The 21,041-nt window shown below is 42.6% G+C and overlaps 1 protein-coding gene across 1 annotated transcript; it reads left to right on the top strand.

Moving 5' to 3' along the window:
* Positions 1–541: 541 nt before the first annotated feature.
* On the top strand, positions 542–17,541 carry FERMT1 (FERM domain containing kindlin 1). Its single transcript, XM_065631452.1, has 15 exons — positions 542–584; positions 4,397–4,569; positions 4,801–5,034; positions 6,507–6,653; positions 7,136–7,349; positions 8,026–8,128; positions 9,681–9,788; positions 10,544–10,675; positions 10,817–10,866; positions 13,155–13,279; positions 13,422–13,528; positions 14,272–14,493; positions 14,714–14,838; positions 16,050–16,191; positions 17,207–17,541. Exons 2-15 carry the CDS (start codon positions 4,419–4,421, stop codon positions 17,378–17,380), a joined length of 2,034 nt encoding a protein of 677 aa, XP_065487524.1. The 5' UTR covers positions 542–584; positions 4,397–4,418; the 3' UTR covers positions 17,381–17,541.
* Positions 17,542–21,041: the final 3,500 nt, after the last annotated feature.

The following is a 21,041-nucleotide window of genomic DNA, read 5'->3' on the forward strand; positions in this document are numbered from 1 at the left end:
AACGCCAGACAGGAAAGCTTTCAGGACTGAAGGAGGAAATCTTTTAGCCATGGTCACTACAGACTGACTTACAGCTACCTAGCTGCATTTAACACTTATCAGTCTTAAAGTAGACTCACAGACGTTTCCCCAAAGTTAATATTTAACTTATTTCTGGGAGCTTTGCACCAGTTCACACTCCCTGAAAGGGAGATATGGGAGTATTTCAGACACGCCTTTGCCACTCTTTGTTCCTGAGGGCAGCTATCAACTTCTCCCACAGCCCTCACCAGAAGGAGCTTTCCACCGGCTGCGCCAGCCCTGCGATGGCGAGTCAGCACTAGCCGGCTTTGCCCCACCTGCTGCACAGCAACCCCGGGGAACCACACGGCAGAGGCTGCTCAGCGGCCGCCGGCCAGAGGGCAGCAAACCCGCCGGGTTCCCCCGGGTGGAGGGAGGGGAAGGCAGGGGAAAAGAAGGAAGGAAGGGAAGGGAAGGAAGGGCCGCCTCCCCCGGGGTGCCGCTCCTCCCTCCCCGTCCCGCAGACGCCAGGTGGAGGCGAAGGCGGCGGGACCGAGGGACGGCGCGGCCGCCGGAGACCGGCAGTGAGTGCGGGAGGGCGGGCGGGGAAGGGCCGCTCGGAAGCCCGGGGCGGTGCGGGAGCCCGCGCTCCCCCGGCCCCGCTCCCCGCGGAGGGGCCGGGTGAAGAGCGCGGTACAATCGGATTGCTTTTTTTATTTTTTTTTTTTAATTTTCGAGCGCTGCGGTTCGATCCGATCCGGGCACCTCCTGCCGGGGCCACTGCGGCACTTCCTCAAGTGCTGCCCGTGAACCCCCCGCCTCCAGCACCCACCTTCCCAATGATGCCAGGGCACTACCCGGCTTAGAAATACGCAGGGAAACGTCATACTCTTGTTTTCTCCTCCTCCCTTTACCTTAAAGTCGATCTCTTCCTGCTCTAGTACAACTAACACCCTCCCGGGTTTCCACGCAAAGGTTGAAGTTCGGGGCTGTAATTTGCAGCGAGCTCGATTTGTAGAGTCGTTGCTGCTTTTATACTGCAGCGTTGGCTAAAACGCTTGTGTAGAAGCACTGACTGGAGTCAGCAATGGCCTCAAGAGATGTTTCTGGCCATTTTGCTTTCCTACAGCTGCACCCCAGTGGGGTGGGAACTGGGGCACGTTCCCCAGCGCATCCAGTGGTACCCTGCAGGCTTTAAGACACGGAGCACGCACAGCCTGGCTTGCTTTGGGTTTTAATACACAGCACTTAGTTGTCCATGTTGCTCAGTTTGCCTCTTTCTTCCAGACTAGGCTTTGTGCTGTGTACTCTGATGGATTTACTGGTGTTTGTGTTTTATTATCATCAAACTAAACCCCTCTGGTTTGATGAGGGAGTGGGGAAGAAAGCACCTTTAGGGGACAATGACGAGTGCCAGGATTAGCTGCGCTGAGGCCGTGCTTTTCCATGAAAGAAAGAGTTTCACCCACCCCTTGGGCTGCTCATTTTCACCCGTGTCAGCACAAGCATTTGTATGCAGAATTAGACTGGGAAGCTAAACCAAATTAAAAAAAAAAAAAATCCAGATTGGCATCTCAGGAGCTGTGTCTGGACACTGGACCCCCCTCCTCCCGTACCCCCCAGTCCAACGTACCTGAGCCAGTACATCCATCTGGCACGCAGCGGTGACACGCAGGAAACAACTTTACAACCTATGAAGTCATAAAACTTTACAACTCGCAAGGTTATAAAGCAGGTATGTTTATTTGACGACGTTGGGCACGTGAAGGATCGTTCCTTTAATCTTGCACGCACTTTCTAACAGTAGGAGGTGTGTTTAAATACAGCAAGGTGTTACATATTCATAGTAACCCCAGGTATGCCTATATATTCATAACCTTTCCCCGAGAAGGCGTTTTTTATTAAAATGAGTCTTAGGAAATCATTTCCATAGTCTCCTCCTCCCTGTTGTGCCTGTGCAGTGCCACCTGGTCTTGAGAAGGGGTCTTTGGATGAAGGCTCCTTCGGCTTCGTCACTGAGAAGGGGTCTTTGGATGAAGGCTCCTTCGGCTTCGTCACTGAGAAGGGGTCTTTGGATGAAGGCTCCTTCGGCTTCGTCACTGAGAAGGCGTCTTTGGATGAAGGCTCCTTCGGCTTCGTCACTGAGAAGGCGTCTTTGGATGAAGGCTCCTTCGGCTTCGTCACTGTGGACTTCTTACCTTTGGCTTAGTATGCTGAATTGGCTGGAACCCAAACTGCCAAGTCGGTTGAAACCCGATTGGTGCCCTCCTTTTGCTGAAAATCTTCATTATCTCGTCTCCTCAAGGATACAGCTGGGTGCTGCAAAACGTCTTATCTTTGCATTCAGTGAGGCTCTGTTTTTCTTAACATAATTGGTTACATAAAGCTCTAAACTAGGCACTCATTATGTGGTTAACCCTTAAAGTGTTAGTTCCCTCTATCAGCAGCACAAATTGAAAATCCCAGTTCTATCCTAAAGATGGGAGAGATATAGTGTTTTCCAGTGTCCAACACAATGTCTTCATTTACCAAGGAAAAACAAACTTCTTGGATAGGTATCCACCTGTGTTGGTTTAGTAGATTTTTGGTGAAAAGGTGTAGGCTGGCACATCCAGGAACCTAATTAACAATGGCATTTGTTCCTCGGTATAAATTAGCCTCGTGGAGTCATATGATGAAGAAGTTGCAGTGTTCTGAGTTAGGGCTCTCTATAAGTCATCGTGATTTTAGAATTTCAGGGCGGGCTCCCAGCACTGTTGTAGTGAAACTCCTTGGCAAGGTGATTTTCCCCTAACAAGATGGGTTCGTGCTGGACAGATTGTTTTGTTTATATTGTCATTCGTTTCGGGGAACATCAATCTAATCTTTAACAGATACACCTTCATTGCCTTTAGAACCACTTTTCCATATTGGTAGAATTTGTCGTTACCACCACTTTTCTATTATCCCTTTGATACCGAATTTTATATCAGTAGGGGTGACATAAGGCATGGCCTAGGCCCAAAGGAGTTTAAGAAATCAAAGTCATCTGTTTCGGTGAACTTATTTTAAAACCTGCTCTCAGAATGCTAACATTGTAAACTTGGTTCATGCTGTACTCCATCATACAAAGAGTGCATGATATGTAATTTACCAAAATATCTAAAGTCTTCCTGTTCAAATTCTTAAGCCATAGGAGGTTAAGAAACATAAAGAACACCTGGAGGTCTGGAAGGAAACCTCAGGGTGAACACTGAACTGGGCTCTGCCCTGGTGTAGTATCTTTGGACACTAGAAACCTCTTTTATTATCTAATCCCTAACATAAAGCTTTGTTATTATAAATAGGGTAAACAGATGAACTTCAATTTTCACCCTGTTTCTAGGCATGCTGTATTTAATCTTTAGATTAATTTTACATGAGTGTAACCTAAGCTAGTCTGATCTTGTCCTGCAGTCAGTCCTGGAAAAGGTGATTCATTCTCTCACTCCTCACCTGTGACAACTGTCCTTAATTTTTCTGATTTTGACCCAACTTTTAGGCTAAAGTTTTAAATTACTAAATACTTATTTTTAAAAATATCTACAAAAATCTGTTACCATTGTTATATCCCCTCTAACCTTTTTCATAAACAACTCCTGGTTACTTTTTATGTTTGAAGCCGTCTGTGTATGGCACCTTTGACAGAGTCTCTGTGACTTGCATTCTCAGAATTGCTGAAAGTCTGCAATAAATGGAAATAATCCACTTTACTGCCCAAACTTCAGCTGCAAAGGCTTGTTTCTTAGATAGGACACTGAGGACTAAACTGGTGTCTTCTCTCACTGGTTACATATCACAAATCCTTCCTGCAGCATCAGTCACCTTACACCTACAAGCTCTTTCTTCAGTAATTAGCAGAACTCTGATGATGGTAACCAAAGCTTCTACGTCGAGCATCTTTCTCTGGTTTGGTTTGGCACGATTATTACTGTTTACCTGTCCTGGCAGGAGCCTGCTGGGATCTCAGAGGATTCACCTACATCTCTGCAAGCAGAAAATCAGCAGAAACTCCATTTACATGCAGATTGCCAAAAGAGATTCCCCCCCGCAACAACTGCAGGCTTTACAGTGTCACATTTAGCATTGGATAGTGGGGAAACCTGGGTCAAACTGGTCTCTCTCTACCCAGCTGGAGACACTTGAGTTGGGACGGGGGAATCAGAATAAAACCAAAAAATCCCACATGCCTATCTTGCCAGAGTAATCACAAGAGCAGAGTCTAGTTCAGAGGTAACAAGATAACGCATCTGAAGTTCCAGCCAAGGCCGCTGTGAAGTCTTGGCAGCTTGGATGTATTTAGAGACTGTGGAGAGCCGCGTTTATTTCGGAGAGTGGTGGAAAAAAATCTCCTTTTTGCTCGTTTGTTTTTTTGCAGAGCTTACATAGGCCTTTCCAAAATGAGTTCCTCAAATGAATATGGGTCTCACTCCTGGGAGCTCTTGGTGACAGTTGATCATCAGCATGAAGAGGTACAAAAGGAATTTTTACTACGGGTCACAGGGGACCTTCATATTGGAGGACTGATGCTGAAATTAGTAGAACAAATCAGTGAGTAAAGACCTGTTTAATTTACGTAGTGTTATTAAAATAATATGTGCAGCTTTCCCTTTACAAAAAGAGGCTCCTATGCGTTTTGACATGGCACTGCCTCACTTCCTTGTACCGGTACAAAGATTTTGTAGGATATAAATTCTCCTGTTCTCAGAGCGCTGTTTCCAAACTATTCTTTTTATAGTTTATTAACTATAGTTTATTAACAACCGGTTTGTATTTTCCTAGAAATACCACAAGATTGGTCAGATTATGCTCTTTGGTGGGAGCAAAAAAAATGTTGGCTTCTGAAAACCCACTGGACACTGGATAAATGCGGGGTGCAGGCAGATGCTAAGCTGTTCTTTACTACTCAGCACAAAATGCTGCGGCTTCGCTTGCCAAACATGAAGACCGTGAGACTGAAAGTCAGCTTCTCTTCTATGGTATTCAGAGCTGTCAGTGACATCTGCAAAATTCTCAGTGAGTAAAGCTAAATCCCCTCTGGCAACTAAGCTGGAGCATTTTATTAGGTGGTTGTTTTGATGTGAAGTCCTTACTCACGAAACTGTTTTGCTCAAGGAGGAATTTGATTGAGTTGACCCAAGATCAAAAGACAGGTCTTTTGGTTTTTAGTATGCAGTGCATGTCAGTGGTTCTCAGTTGTTGTGATAACTGATGCAAACGGTGTCAGAAATGTGTCCCGTGAGCTGCAGGAGTACTAGATAGTCCAAGTCCTGTTGATGGTTTTGTAGGGATCCTTGTTCTTGAGCAGGACTCAGTCCTGCTTATTCTAAGCCATTGACTAAGAGCTTCAGCTTATCCATCTCCTACACCAGCCTTCACCACAGGCAATTTTACTGGTGTCAACTGATTTATCACCTATTTTCAGTAGCATTCATGATATTCAACTCAGCCTATTGGTTACATGTGTTCACTCCAGAAGGAGCATGTTTTAAATGTTCAAAACTTTTATACTCCCAAACCTCTTCAAGTCAGGACATACCTAACTACTGCACGTGAACGTGTTGCAGCACCGAGTCCCCATGTCTCTACTCTTTCCAGTAATAGAGACACTTCCAAGTAGAGATGAGGTTTTGGAGCTTGCCAGACCTGTGTGCCATGACCAATAGCAATAAGTCTGCAGTCTTCGGAATCCCTTAGTTTTAGGGTAAAATAGAGATTTAAAACCTCCTTTTAATTTAGATCTTCAAAGCTTAGCCCTTCATCTTCAGTAGGAATTTAGCGCCTCGTATTGACTACAATGCAGCTTTCAACTTCATCTTCTAGCAGTGGATTGTGACAGGTATAATATGTCTTTATTATACCTAACAGCTCTGAGAAAGTGACGCCATAATAGTTCAACTGACATTAGGCTGAATTAAATATTTCTACCCACATTTTTCTTCCAGGCTGAGTCGGTACAGGAACCCTGTAACTTTTGTCGTGAGTAAATACTGCCCAAAAATGTGTTTTTCAGAAACAAAGTGCCAGGTTTGCAACTGACAATACACATCTAAATCGGGACTATATTAGGGAATAGTGTATAGCCAAGACAGAATCTTGTACATGAAATATAGTGAATAATAAAAGGCATGAACTTCAAATATAGCGGTTCCATTTCTGTTCTTGCTTATTCGTAAGTCAGACATTTCACTGAGGTTATTATGCTCAAAGGTGACTGCAAAACATAACATAACTGCAAATGCAGTTACACTTGCTACAAAAGCAGGCTTAAATCCTGTCAAAATTTATTCTCACAGCCCAAAATCTCTGGCCTTGTTATTGAATTACTGGATTTTCCACGGCTACTGCTTTCAACCTGCTAAAAATAAGAATCAGATTGCAACATGGAGCTTCCCCAAATGCTATTACCAACCATGGGGTTTTTTGGGATGTAATCTGCTTAGCTTCAAATGTTTCATCTTGCTTCACTTCCCAAATTGCCATTGTAGATATTCGACGGTCGGAAGAAGTCTCTTTGTTGAAGCAATCAGAAGACACGCTCAAAAAGAAAAAGAAAAAAGACAAGAACAGCAAAGAACCAGTTACAGAAGATATTTTGAACCTGTGCAACTCCCCAGTGAGTTCTGGATTATCAGGTAATGAAAAACCAATATGATTTTATTCTTCTGACCGAAAACCAAAAAGAGGAAGAAATTCTTTGTTACACAGTTAAAACCAGGGAGACCAGTTTAATGTAGGATGGTAGTCAGAGAGACACAGTTGGCTTGAAGTCAGTGGCTTTGAGAAGTTACTGAAATCTCCAATATATCAATATTTTTCTGTTGTCTTTTAAAATGTTTTCCTTTGCACTGATAACGAGAAAGGCCCTACGAGAAAACAGGTGATCACTTGTGGCACCTGTGCTGCTGCTCTTTGAAAACGTGAGACCACTCTTGAAACATTCAACAATTTTGGCAGCCTGCAAGGAAAACGAGAAATAAAGTGTGTGTTCCCTATCTCCAACGCAAGCGAGATACTGTCTTGAAAAAAAGGGCCCGTCTTTTACGATGGAAAGTGGTCGACTACCTAAGTCTGGAGCTGGTTTTCCCTGGAATAATGAAACACTCTTAACTTGCAGGAAGTCCAGGTTTATACAGTAAAACCATGACACCCGTTTATGATCCCATCAGTGGGACGCCGGCTTCTTCTACAATTACGTGGTTCAGCGACAGTCCCTTGACGGAGCAGAACTGCAGCATCCTCACCTTCAGTCAACCCAGTTGCTCTCCAGAGACGCTCGCAGAGATGTACCAGCCTCGCTCTCTGGCTGACAAAGCCAAACTCAATGCAGGGTAAGATGCTTCTCTTTGAGATTTTCGGATCGCAAACTCTAAAGGCTTTAAATGGACACTGGATAAATTCAATAATAAATAGGTGACTTACTGAATTATGCACAAGCAAACGTTGCTTATTGAACAGAACACAGAGCACTGGGGGGTTTAGTGGTGCGAGAGTTTGAGAGGATCGTCTCTAGCATTGAAACATGGATTGTCATTTTTGGATCTGTGGAGCGTTTAACAGTGATTTTGATATTTTCATTAGATTTCACTGGAGAACAGAAGTAGCTAGAATTAAAAAACAGCAAACACTGCAATGAAAAGTGGGAGTTCTAAATATACAGGTACACTTTTGCCCTGCCTTAAATGAACCTCTCATTTCGAGAGATCAAGAAGAAATAATCTTATTGGCATAGGCTACCCCACAACTTACTGCTCAGTTTCTGGTATCCACCCTTGATGTTTTGAATAGTGTCGGAGTAAAAATAGGAAGATTTTGGGCATCACATTTATACAATGACAGCTGGAAATCCATATGAATGTTCCACCTTCTCAGGTGATGTGAATTTTCCCCAACCTTGCAGGAATTAGAGCTGTGTGTTCCCCCTTTTGTTTCACAAGTACATTGGAGCTCTGCAGGTGTGATAGTTTTTCCTGTACAGATGAATCTGTGGGTTGTTTTCTTCCGCAGCTGGCTAGATTCATCTCGATCACTTATGGAACAAGGCATTCTGGAGGACGATCAACTCCTTTTGCGCTTTAAATATTACACCTTCTTTGATTTGAATCCAAAAGTAAGAGCTTTGTTTTTCTCGCTATTCGTTGTTTGCCTGCTTTCATGTCAAGGAGCTGTAGCACAAGGATATTGAATTTTAGCTAGGATTTGTTCCAGCCCCTTCAGAGATCAAATTCAACTTCTTCCCCTCAGCTAAGGCTGCACTTTTCCCCTCTGGACACTGAATCACTGTTCCTCACCTAAGATAAGACCTTAAGGATAAAGATGAGATCTGCAGAGCACCAGAAACAGTATCCAGATTTCCAGAGGGGCTGGTTTGCTTTCTGCCTCTCTTTGAACAACATAAATCAAGGGGAAAACTAAACCAATAGTATCCTGAATCATGTAAAGGTATAAGCCCTATTTTTGAAAACAGATTGAGCAATGACGTTTATGTTCCATTGCCCTTCACTGAATATTCAGCTTTTCTGGGCTGAAGCCCTCAGAAGCACTCAGGCACTTAAATTTGTTTCAGTGGCACTGGGTGATTAAATACCTTTGGCAAGCTCAGCATTTGAAAACAAGACTTAGCTTTCAAAATCACTTAAATGTTTTTCTAAAGTCGCCTTTTGTTTGCCTTTATTTCCACTGAAAGCCACGGTGGTTGTGTTAAGCCCATGTTTTTACAGCTTGGGTGATACATTTAGTGAAATTAAAGCATCATCATTGATCAGTGTAAATAAATAAGCATTCAAATGTGAATTTTAGAGGATTTGGCCTTCACGTTATTTTCAGGAAATTCCATAGAACTCTCTCATTTCAGGCATCTCACATAAACAGAAGGGCGCTTTCTAGTTCAGGTGGCGTGGTTTTGGGTGAAATGCCATCCCCACTAAAACTCAAGCACATGTCTCAACATCAACGGCCCAAACATTTCCTTTTTTTGGCCCAGCCAGTCATGGAGCCATAGGATGAAATAACCCAAAACAGCTTCAGGCTACTAACAGCTCACAACTACTGGGAGAGGTCACTCCCCACGGTTTACCCTCCCCATCACCTACTTTTCATCAGCTCTAGGGCTTGAGTATTTCTTTGAGTCACTTCAGATAATTAACCAAGTAGGTAATAAGAAACAATCACCATCCAAAAAATGGATGGTGAATTAAAGCAGTTCACAGCAGGGTCTGACACATACTGAGCCAGAACCGAAAAAGCCAAGAGCGGAAGAGGGGAAGTGTGGAATAAGAGTTTCTGTGTTTTAGCAGTAGCAAGCTCTTGAACATCACGTTCCTATCAGCCGTGTCACGTTATTTTCACTCTCGTGGTGTGGTTTCACGTTTCCGTTGAGCCAGCCCAAGGCCTCCTACCACAAAGGGGATGTCTTCACCTCCCCTTCTGCTTCAGCCAGGGACTCCTGATTCATTTTGTGTTGGGTCAGCAAGCCACCGTGACCCTACGCGCAACCGCACGAGCTATAATAGTACGAGAGAAGGATGGGAACATACAGTGGGGCAGAGCGGGGGCGAGGATGGGAGCAAATGGCTTCAGCACAGTGTTAGATCAGCTGCAGTCAATTGTTCATCTATATCTTGATGGTCACTAATGACCCCTGTTGTTCTCTTTTGCTCCAGTACGACGCGGTACGAATAAACCAAATATACGAACAAGCCCGTTGGGCCATCCTGTTAGAAGAAATTGACTGCACGGAGGAAGAAATGCTGATCTTCGCCGCACTACAGGCACGTACTTGATCCAAGTTGCAAAACCTGTTTCCTCCAGAAGCAGGCACAGGTTGGGACAAGACTAAAATAGAGCCCAGGCCAACAGCTCTGCTTGGATTGGGGGTCTGCTGTTTGAGCGAGCAACAATCATCAATTAAACCAACTAAATTCAGTAGCAGCACGTCATTATTCAAACTGACACATGCAGTTATGGAAGCACTGACTAACTTTATCTAAAGTAAACCATACCCAGGGTGTAACGTTGATATTAGTCTATTCCGAAGGGGATTACTACGACACATTGCTTCCCATACCAGCTACCACCCTTTCACATATTCTTCCTGAAAATTTCTCTAATACGTAAACAAATACATTCACAACAGACCAAAAAAAAGCTACAGCACAATGTGAAGAGAGGGACACTACGGAGTACACAGAAATTTAACATGACCTAGCGTGGCTTAGTCCCTGACTGTAGGTAATAAGGCACAAATGTTTATCAATAATAAATTGTTTCCTCATAGCCTCACAGAGCAGGGATGATTGTACAGTGAAGGAATACAAACAGCGGCAATTAAAACAGGAAACTGTAATTGGTAATTGCACTGGAGATCAGAGTGGACACACCTGTTTCCCTGTGAAAAAAACAAATAGTCTTGTACTGTAGAACTTCATGCAGTTGTCCAAGTCGCAGAAGACCAAATGGCCTATTCTCATATGCTCTGATTGTGTATTGCTAATTGTTATATTGACTATTTGATGTTTTCTTTTAGTATCATGTAAGCAAGTTATCGTTATCATCAGAGGCACAAGATTTCACCTGTGAATCAGAGGTAGATGAAGTAGAAGCTGCGCTTTCTAACCTGGAAGTGACACTGGAAGGTGGCAACACAAATAACATTTTGGTACGTCCTTTCGGATCCCAGAATTGCTTTCACTGTCTCAAGTGTGTTGACTCTGAGCCTACCTGGTTCCTGATTTTTTAACAGTTAACAGACGACTATAAAGTGCATTGTACTAAAATTATTCCTAATTATTCCTGATAGGAGGACATCACAGACATCCCGAAACTTGCTGATAATCTCAGGCTTGTTAGGTGAGTCATTAAAACTAACAATAAAAGATACAAACCAAAAAGCTTAACTATACAAGAGATCTCTTAAGTTTTCCTTTCTAATCTAATGGTAGATTCTGATAGGTCTGAGTAGCCTAATATCATCCTCTTCAAATCTTTCTCTAACTGCTCCTGAGCCAGATGCTCAGCAAATCTTTCCAGCTCTTGGCCTGCCAGGGTAGCCAGACTTATGAGAGTCTACAGTTTTGTTTTCAATCACGTTTTACTCTTTTGTGCCAATGAAAAACTAGAAAAGAAAACATTTCAGCTCTCCCTGAGAATAATTTCTGAAAGCAACACTGGGGATTTTTTTTTTAAACAAAAGAAACAAATTACCCTTTTTTTTTCTTCGAATATCAAAATGATTTTCTGTGATCCCACTAAAATATCTTGATTTATGGCCTATTTAAATGTCTGCCGTGACCTCAAGTCTGTAATGCCGTTTATCACACAACAGTCTTCGTGTTCTCGAAAGATGACGATTCCTACTGCACAAATATTCATCAGATTCATTCTGTTGACAAATCACATTGTAGTCAGTGAACTGAAAACTGCACTTGAAAATGTTTAACTATTGTTAACTGTTAAGAATTGTTAATTATTAATGTCCAATTAGGAATTTATTTGACGTTCAAATTACTAAGGTGGCTTAAGATGAAAGGGAATTTAAGCCTTTTAAGTTCTGTCAGCCGCCTGTAACAATGGATTCTTTTTCCCCAGCAGCAGAGCAGTTTGCTTTTAAAAGCATTCAGCAGTTATTTTTCATTGTGAAAGTTTCCTATATACATGACAAATCACTCACTAAACCATTGTAGGAACTGGGTAAGGGGTTAAACATTTATTATAGGAACAACAACATTTTGGTACTATAATTACTTGCTTAATTATCAACTTTAAATGCAAAGCTCTGCATGTCATAGTGCTGACTCTATTTATATAGTGAACTTTTATTCACATTTATTCACAGTATGCACCACATTAGCACGCTGGTAAATCCTACTTTCAGGCGGGTGACAATATTGTGAAGAATTACGATTTTTTTTCAAAAACAACAACAAAAAGCTTTCAAAAAAGTTTTCAGCAACTTTTCTTTTTTAATAGAAAAATAAGTTTGTTAGTCTAAAAAAATTATAGTCCCTTATTTTTGAAGAATGTCACTATATTGGAAAATTAAAGGCCAAAATCTTTGGCAGTTTTGAAAATCCAAGTTATTTCTTAAATTTAAACATAAAAACCCACTCTTTTCTAGAATGGATTCTAAACTAGGATTTCTAACAAGGCTCTGGAGAAGGCAGGAATGGGTATAATAAATCACTATTTTCCAACTAGCTGTATAGTCTTTGTACCGTCATCTTAGATTTAAAGGGAAGTACTAAATACACAGTGGAAATGTGGGTTGGTTTGGTTTGTTTTTTTCTTTTTTCTTCTTTTTAACATCATTGTCAACCTTCGTAGCTTGTTCTGAAGTATTTCTCTGCTAAAATAGTGCTAATACCTCTGGTTTTCTCTCTTGAAATATACCGAACCTGGGATAACAAACCTCATGGCTTTGTTAGTGTATTTTTAGTAGAATTAAATTATAGTAGAATTAATTATGATTTTCATGGCTTACTGAAGAGAGGTGGGGCTGGCACAATGTTTATGTTTGACCATTAGTATCTATCAGTTCATTCTGAGTTCCAACATAGATATTTTAAAATTTACTCTATGAAAAAAATCAGTTTCCATTAGCAAAATATTGAAATGAAGTAAAATAATTAAAATGAGGATTACATACATTTATCTACACGTGTGAGGAGCTGGAATAACCCTGCCTTAGTGGAACAAGATGGTTTAAACTATCACCTTGTCTGGGAGTGCTACAGAACCTCTATAAACTTAGGGAAGGAATAGGATTTTGTTGTGTTAGATACTATTCAGATAAAGCCAAAAATATGGTGTCTACTCCTGTACAAGTTAACGATTACAAGTTAGTTTTACGGATGCAAATCTTCTAGATAAGGAGCTAAGAAAAACTGAAGCGAATCCTAGTGCATGTGAACACACTAGTGGGTTACATGAGTATTACTGAGTTCATGTGAAAAAAAGAACAAAAACGAAACCAAAATTAGTCTTCGTTAGAAGGGGATGGTTTTGATGAGACATGGAAGAAAAAGAAAAACCACACGTATGACCCCAAAGCAGCTTGAGTTCCACAGTGATATTTGTGAGTGACTTGGCAATCTGTCCCTTTCAACAGAAACAGAAGTGATTTCTTTTTTTCCTTTCAGGCCCAGGAGGCTGTCACTCAAAACTATCAAGCCATATTGGTTTGTCTTTAAAGACACTTCAGTATCTTATTTTAAAAACAAAGAATCCGCACAGGGAGAACCTATTGAGAAACTAAACCTAAAAGGTAGGAATTTTCCTTTCCTTTCTTTCCCTTTTCTAATTTCTTAAAGAAAAACGACCATTAAGTACTGTTCTTTAGAATTAATGGGTACTTAGTGATGTAGTAATGAAATAAATCCATTTTTTCCTGATTTTCTGTGATCCAGGTTGTGAAGTTGTACCAGACGTAAATGTTGCAGCGAAGAAGTTTGGGATCAAATTGCTAATTCCTGTTGCTGATGGCATGAACGAAGTATATTTAAGATGCGAAAATGTGAGTAACAAGACAAGGGGAAGTTTGTATTTGAGATTTACTGGCAGATTGTCCAGAAGATCCATTGTCTTGTTCTAGAATTGGTTTAGGAAAATAAGGATGTCGCAGAGAGTTTATTATCTACATGTTTACTAAAATTTAGGAACGATGTGGTGGTCTAACAAATGCTTTATGGTTGAGGGGACCAAAGGACAGTAATTCTATGTTTATCATCAGTTTCCAAGTAAAGCTGCTGGAAAGAAAGAAAAAAAAAGAATACACTATCAAAAAAGTAAAGAGAAATTACAATATTTTACTGCTACAGTGTTTTCAGAGGGCTGAGAATTGAGTTTTGTTCTCTTTTTTCCCTAATTAGAACTCCCCTCATTCAGACAAGAGTAATGCAATAATGATCTTACATTTGGTTTAAATTTCAATCCATTCTTTTATATTGAAATGTATGAATCCAGACTATGTAAAAATGTTCTTTAGGCGGAAAATAGTCGTGCAAAAAACTTGCAAGACAATCTATTCCAAAGTACAGGATTCCTTTGAAAATTTAAAATGTAACTATTCTGCAAAGTCAGTTCTGTAGGTGGAACGAGCCCAACCAGGGAAGAACGACAGTATTATGGTAACTATACATCCATGCAAATGAAGCCCAGTAACTCCAGAGGGTTTTTATCACACAGTGATAGATGTGTGAGCAGTCGCCATCTTCATAAACAGTTTCTCCAAAAAATCTCAAACAATTGTCTTTGCAGGAGAATCAATACGCCCGGTGGATGGCTGCTTGTGTTTTAGCCTCCAAAGGCAAAACAATGGCCGACAGCTCTTACCACCCTGAGGTCCACAAGATCCTCTCGTTTCTAAAGATGAAGAACTGGACCATGTCTCCCCAGGCTGTCTCTGATCCAGAAAGCATAGATATGAAACCGGAATGCTTCGTCTCTCCACGCTATACCAAAAAATACAAGTCCAAGCAGGTATCCTGAGCATGGCTTGCTGGTTGGGGATGGTGGTTCCAATGGTTGCTGAGGGTGGATCGAAGCAGCATTTGGAAACCACACAACAGAATCGTCTTGCAATGGTGACCACTCAGTGTCTGAACATGGCACCAAAGCTAATGATGTTCGATTTGGTGAAATCAAGGGTGTTTTTGTTCTCCAGTCAACAGAAACCTTTCTCTCCTCCTGTGTTTCCCAGCTGGCCGCTCGTATTCTGGAAGCCCACCAAAACGTCTCCCAGATGACGCTGGTGGAGGCCAAGCTGCGCTTTATCCAAGCATGGCAGTCCCTCCCCGAGTTCGGCTTATCCTACTACATCGTAAGGTAATCGCGCTCTTACAGCAGAGCCAAGCTGCTGGAACAGGTTCACGGGCAGCGATTTGCAGGGAGTTCTTTGACTCCCTGTTCTGGAAACATTCTTTATTTTTTTCCCCCACTTCCATACCGCTGGTTTTTTCCGATAGCAGTAGCACTCGGTAGCTCCATTCCTGGAGTGAGACTCTCCATTCAATCTGCCTTCATTGAGACCTGGCGGGTTTTGCCTGAAGTAACATAGGATTAAACCCTCATTGACATAAACTCACTAAAATGTAAAAAAATGCATGACTCTGTGTTCTCAGGTTTGCGGTGTATGTGTTTGCTCCAACTCTCGCTCACTGGAATACGATAAAATGCTAGTTTCTTTGGCATTTCATGAAGAAAACAGCAAATGATCCCTTTTTTAGGTTAATATGGAAGAGCGGTCAGCACCAGAAAGGTCCCATTGCATTCACAGCAGTTTCCCTGCGCACTTAACCTTGAACAGTGTTCTGACCTGCATTCGTTTCTCTTGACAAACCACCAAAAAACTGAAAAGCACCGACAAAACTACACTTAGAAGCACCTTCTTTAATTGTGCTTAACACCTCTTCCAGGGCTACATCTGGGTTATAACCCTAACTGCGTTTTGTAGCGTTAAGCAAAACATCTGGTGGTGAATTTCTACAAACTGATAATCAGAAGAAATCCGAGATGTTAAAGTGGCTCTATATTTTTGTAACGTAATTTATACTCAAAAACATGCATATATTGCTAACAGAATTGTTTCAATAGGTTAATGGTGATATATAAAACATTAAATATATTTTTATATGCATCTGTAATTTAGGTGAATATAACTAGAAGAATATATTTCAACATCAGTGAAATGAAGCAAGGAAAATTATTGTTGACGTTTGTCCAGTAAAAATATTATCAGATTCATGGCTTTTGGCAGAAGAGTCTTTTTTAGCAGAAGACAATGAATTGGAAAGATTTCAGCCAGATCTACCTGCCTGATTATTTTCTATCTTATACCGTGGTTCACCAGCCTCCACTTTTGCTTCATACCAAACACTGTTCCAAAGAAGGGTCCGAGCTCTCCTCAATCCCAGGCTGTTGTGACTTTTCCCACATTTTCTGCACTTTCAGAGGAGGGCAGGTGAAGTGTTTCTCTGGACAGAAATTGCAAACCAGAGCTGCTCAAAGGTTTGTGGGGTTTTTTTTTTATTTTTCAGGTTTAAAGGAAGCAAGAAGGATGATGTACTTGGGGTGTCCTATAACAGGCTGATCCGAATAGATATGGCCACGGGAGATCCCATCACAACGTGGAGGTTCTCCAACATGAAGCAGTGGAATGTGAACTGGGAAATACGCCAGGTAAAACTTCAGAAAAATCTTTCTAAACTTCAGAGTGAAGAGATTTTGAACATGCTGTGACATGTTATTAAGGAATCTGTCTACGTTTTTTCTTAATAGAGTCTCTAGTCAAAATTCAGAAACTAAAAGATCTCCAGTTTAAAAGGTTCCTACCAAGCTTATTCTTTATAAGTCACCTTTGATTTTGGTGGGGTGACATACAGAGACTCAGAGGTAAACTCCAACCCATTATGTTTACTGCTCTGTCACAGTAAAAATCTCATTTTAGCGCTCTGTATAGTCTAGCTCATGCGTCATCCTCTAAATTGTGGTGATTCAGTCTCTGTTACAGACTGAGGATACAGGATCCCAGATTTCTGGAGTGGAACTAGTGTGACTCGATGTAAATTCAAGCAGCCTGGAAACTGTTCCTGCTTATAGAGTTTTCCACATCCATCTGCAGGAGGGATCAGATACGATCCCTAACACCCTCCGGCAGTATCCCCCGTGCCAGAGCCTGTACCACTGGGGGAAGCTACTGGGTTTGCTTTAAATCCCTCTCGAAAAAAAGGCAGAAACCACAGTTAGCAACTAACCTCCGTTTGCTGGATTTTAGAACTGACAGCAGCTGGAAATCAAAACCTGGCCCCCAAAAGCTGAGCTAAAGCCAGCACATAACAATGGACAGTATTAAACATTATCGGTTCAAGCGTACTAACAGGCAGGAGGGCCATTCCTGCTCTTCTCAGCATTCACTTAATATGCCATTAGGAAAAATTCTAATGAAAAGCATGGTTTTGTTGCCTGCCTGAACAAGCAACAAGATTTTGACCACCAGAGGGCCCTGCCGTAGCAGAAAATTAAGAAACAAGCAGCCAAACAGCCTCAACATCCAGCAGCTGCAGAAATCTTGGTTAGCAGAAGCAGGCCCTGCTTTATCACAGTATTTGTGGTCCAGCTGGACTCTCACACTTGCTCTTTTTTCCCAGATGCAGCTTATTTCTGTTCCTGATTTTACTGTACGTATTTTCTTTAGGTTGCAATCGAGTTTGATCAGAACGTATTTATCGCTTTCACGTGTCTGAGCGCAGACTGCAAAATCATCCATGAGTATATTGGGGGCTACATCTTCTTGTCAACCCGCTCCAAAGACCAGAACGAAACACTGGACGAAGATCTGTTCCATAAATTAACTGGAGGTCAGGAATGAGGTGAAGGAAACTCTCTTCCCTCTCCCCACAGCTAAGAAGACCAAAGATCAAAGAAAAAATCTCTCTGATTGTTAACTGCTGGCTAATAAATATTGTACATGTCAATTCATCTTGTAATATGACTGGACTGTTTAGAGTTTTTGTTAAATATTGAAGCCAAAGTCACTGGATGTAGTATGGCAAGTCCATCAACATTAGGAAAATTAAATCATCTTTGTTTTCCTTTTGTACAGCTAGAAGTTTTTAAATAAACAGTGTCTAGCCACTGGGCATTTTTTTAATCTAGTATTTTTAATTGCAACAATCTGTTTAAGCATCCAGAACAGGTATCCTGAGGATATTGTACAGCGAATTTTCTTCTATTACAGCCATGCAACTCCCACTGTTACACTGGCCATTGCTAAAAGGCCAGCATTTAACAGAACTAAAGCTGAATAAATACATATTTTAAAGCTACATTACTTGTCCAACACACTTGAACAGGGAACAGAAAACACTCCATCAGTGTTCCAAATTCCTGCAGACTGAGCTGTCACGATCCAAGTAGTGATTACGCAATTGTTCAAAAATGTAGCACCCCTGTCTACCTTCCTCCACTTAAAAATGTTTTAGGTACTATTTAAAATTATTTGCTTGTTAAAAAGGCCTCTGATATAGACCTATTTTCTGTCCTTATTACTGTTTCACTGTGACATCTGACTCTAAACTCGTTCCTAAGTTGAGTAAGGAGCTGAAATGCCTGTAGGAATGATCTTATGTACGTAAAGCAGAATGCAAAGAGATCACTCAGTGATCCTGTGCCGGAGGAACCAGATGTGCAGCAGCCACCTCTGGCTGCCGGAGGAAGCCACACACATCCACCGAGTTGAAAGAAATTTGGTTCTACCCTGCAATGCACAGCCATCAGGAAAGCAGGGAAAGACTGAAGCTGGGAGGATTTGTGAAGCTGCTGGACAAACCAAAACTGGTTTCAGATATCTAAAGAAATAAAACAGAAAGGTGTTGTCGTATCACCAAGAGACGCTGCAGAAATCGCTGCAGAATTCCTAATGGTCACGGGGACTGGGCAGTCCTGATTTTTCTGTCGTGTCCTCTGCTTTTCTCTGGTGCCTATCAGTAGGTAGCAGTGGAATTGCTCCCAATTTGTGCCAGTTTAAACAAACTATAGCTTTACATATTGCAAAAGAAAGAGCCAATACAGCCTGCGTCCCAGCCCTCTGTTCTTCCCTCTCTTCAGCACTTTCTACACTGGGGCTGAGAAACCCTCCAGTTTTCCTTCAGCAGAGGATTTACTCATTTCTCACTTGCTTGAAACAGGCCAAGGTTTTTCCTCAGAGTGTGAGAACCACCTACAGTCCAAGTCCAAACACTTGCAGTATTTAAACCCTGCCCAAGGGTATTTAAACCCTGCTCTCCCAGCTGTGGGAGAACTGAATGTGCATCTTAGGCCCAGCACTTCTCCCACGGGCAGCCCCCTCCCAGACTCAGCCTCCGCTTTGGCTACCGAGTTGCTGTCAGGATTGTGACTGTGCCTGTATTTGGGTCCTTCATTTGGCAAGGACAGACTCCTGTAAATTGTTCATTGGGAAGCGCAGCCCCGTGCTCGCCGCCCTCGGAGCAGCGTCTGTCACACAATTCTCATGTGGAAGCCCTGTTGTCTGCATGATCCGAACGCACGAATGCAGAGATACGGGCCTATCAAATGTAGTGCTCATTAGCACAGCGTACAGCCCATTTTACCGCCAAGCAAAGACGCCTACTTACAGTCCAAGTTGTCCGCGCTGGGATTTCAGAGAAACTATGAAATATTTCCGTTTTCTTTCCTGCCTCTCCCTCAGTCTCGCTCCATGTGTCACTGCCTCGCTGCTCTGCGAGCAGGAGCTCTGCCAGCTCACCCTGCAGGCTGCACACCCCACCCTTGGTGTTTTAGCTCCCAGGGAACAACCCCTTTCTGCTGTCCCCTCTCCATGTTTCTCTAGATCAATCTTCCTCCTTGCTCCACTCACCTTGCAAAGCTTTTCCATGACAGGTAAGGAACACTTAGGAAAGGGATCTGTTTTTACGGGGCAGTGATTGTAGCTCTGCGTCCTGGAGAGGTGGGAGCAGGAAGGCCGGACCCAGGGCGCTCCTGCACCTCGGGATTCCAGGCTGGATACGGTCGGCAGCTCCTGAGAAAGGTCCTGCACCAGCACCAGCCCAGTTTGGGGGCAGCCACGGCACCCACTCATCCTCCATCCCTCCCCACGTCACCCGGTGCATCCCAGACAGACTCCAGACCTTCCCCTTAATGCGCACAGGGTACCACACCCTCACTTACTCATGCAATAACCTGATTAAACTCGACTTTCGCTTCTGATTTACACATAGGGTTAAAGACCAGAGGGTCAGTGGGCTGTAGTAATGAAGTTACTAATTGCACGGTGCCAGATGCGTGAGTTGTTTTACAGAGAGAGTGAAAGCAGGACGAGGGCGTCTGCCCTGAAATTTCGCAATGCAGAGACAAAATCTTGGACGGGAATGTTGTTTAGATGAAAACAAAAACCTTCAGGAAACTAATACCTGGGCTACGCTGCAAGTCTGTTCTGTCCATCATGCTTAATTAAACCAAAGTCGGGTCAGGGTAAAACACTACCAATGTCAAATGGCTGCTGGCTGTTCTTATAACAAATTCTGCAGGAGATTTCACCGCTGCCCTGAGCATGTGTACTGCAGCGACAACACACACACCCCATGGTTTCCTGAAACCTCAGGCTAAATAATCCTATTCTTGCATTCTCTCCCTGTTCTCTGTAGGAAAACAATCTTGCTTGTGCTTGCTCTGTGAACCGATCTGCAAAATTCTTCTTTTGTTGGCCTTAAAAGCCATTCTCCAGATTTTTTTTCAGGATAGTTTCATTCTTAACCATCACTTGGATTGCGGCCAGTGAGAAACATTCACCTCTTAAACTTTACAGCCTGGTACCATCCTCGCCTTCTGCTCTGCCCGTGTTTCTGCTTATCTGGGTGTCACTCAGGAATGCAGAGCTCACCCCCAGCATTCCTGCAGGCAGGAGGGTTTTGTGCAGCCCTGAATCAGCCCCAACGAGGGGGCGTCTGGTTCAGCTCTTTGTGCATCACCCATGTGAAAAGGCTGACAAAAATGCCTGCCTTTACCAAACATTCCCCCAGGTTGCCACCGAATCTCTTAGAAAAGTTAGGGAAAAAAAAAAAGGAGAACAATAACCTGAAGAAATACAGTGACGTGTGAACAGGTGGAAGAGACTCACAAAGGGGAAATCTCTGCCTGCTACTACCTGATGATTTCAAATAAATCGGTGAGAGAGGGGCTGCTGTCTGCCCTGGGAAACCTTCACCGATACGTGGGCAGCTGTTTGAGATGTAGAACCAAGGCAGTAATATTCCAGATGATTAGTTTGCAGCTCGGAAAAGAGCTGGAAAAATACCAATACCTGCCTCAAAAAACTGGGCATCCAAAAAGCAGAAAGAAAGGTGGAAAATAAAGAAAACAAAAAGCTCATTTTCCAAGGGTGCTCGTGCTTCTTGCAAGAGGTTCTTTCTGCCTATCGCTCTGAAATCAAGCGCCTCTGGGCAAAGACTCCACCTGCCTTCCACCTTCACTGAAATGAGTCGCCCACTTGCTTTTCTAGTCTTACAAGGCTG

Source organism: Caloenas nicobarica, chromosome 3, assembly GCF_036013445.1.
Source record: "Caloenas nicobarica isolate bCalNic1 chromosome 3, bCalNic1.hap1, whole genome shotgun sequence".
Taxonomy (NCBI): domain Eukaryota; kingdom Metazoa; phylum Chordata; class Aves; order Columbiformes; family Columbidae; genus Caloenas; species Caloenas nicobarica.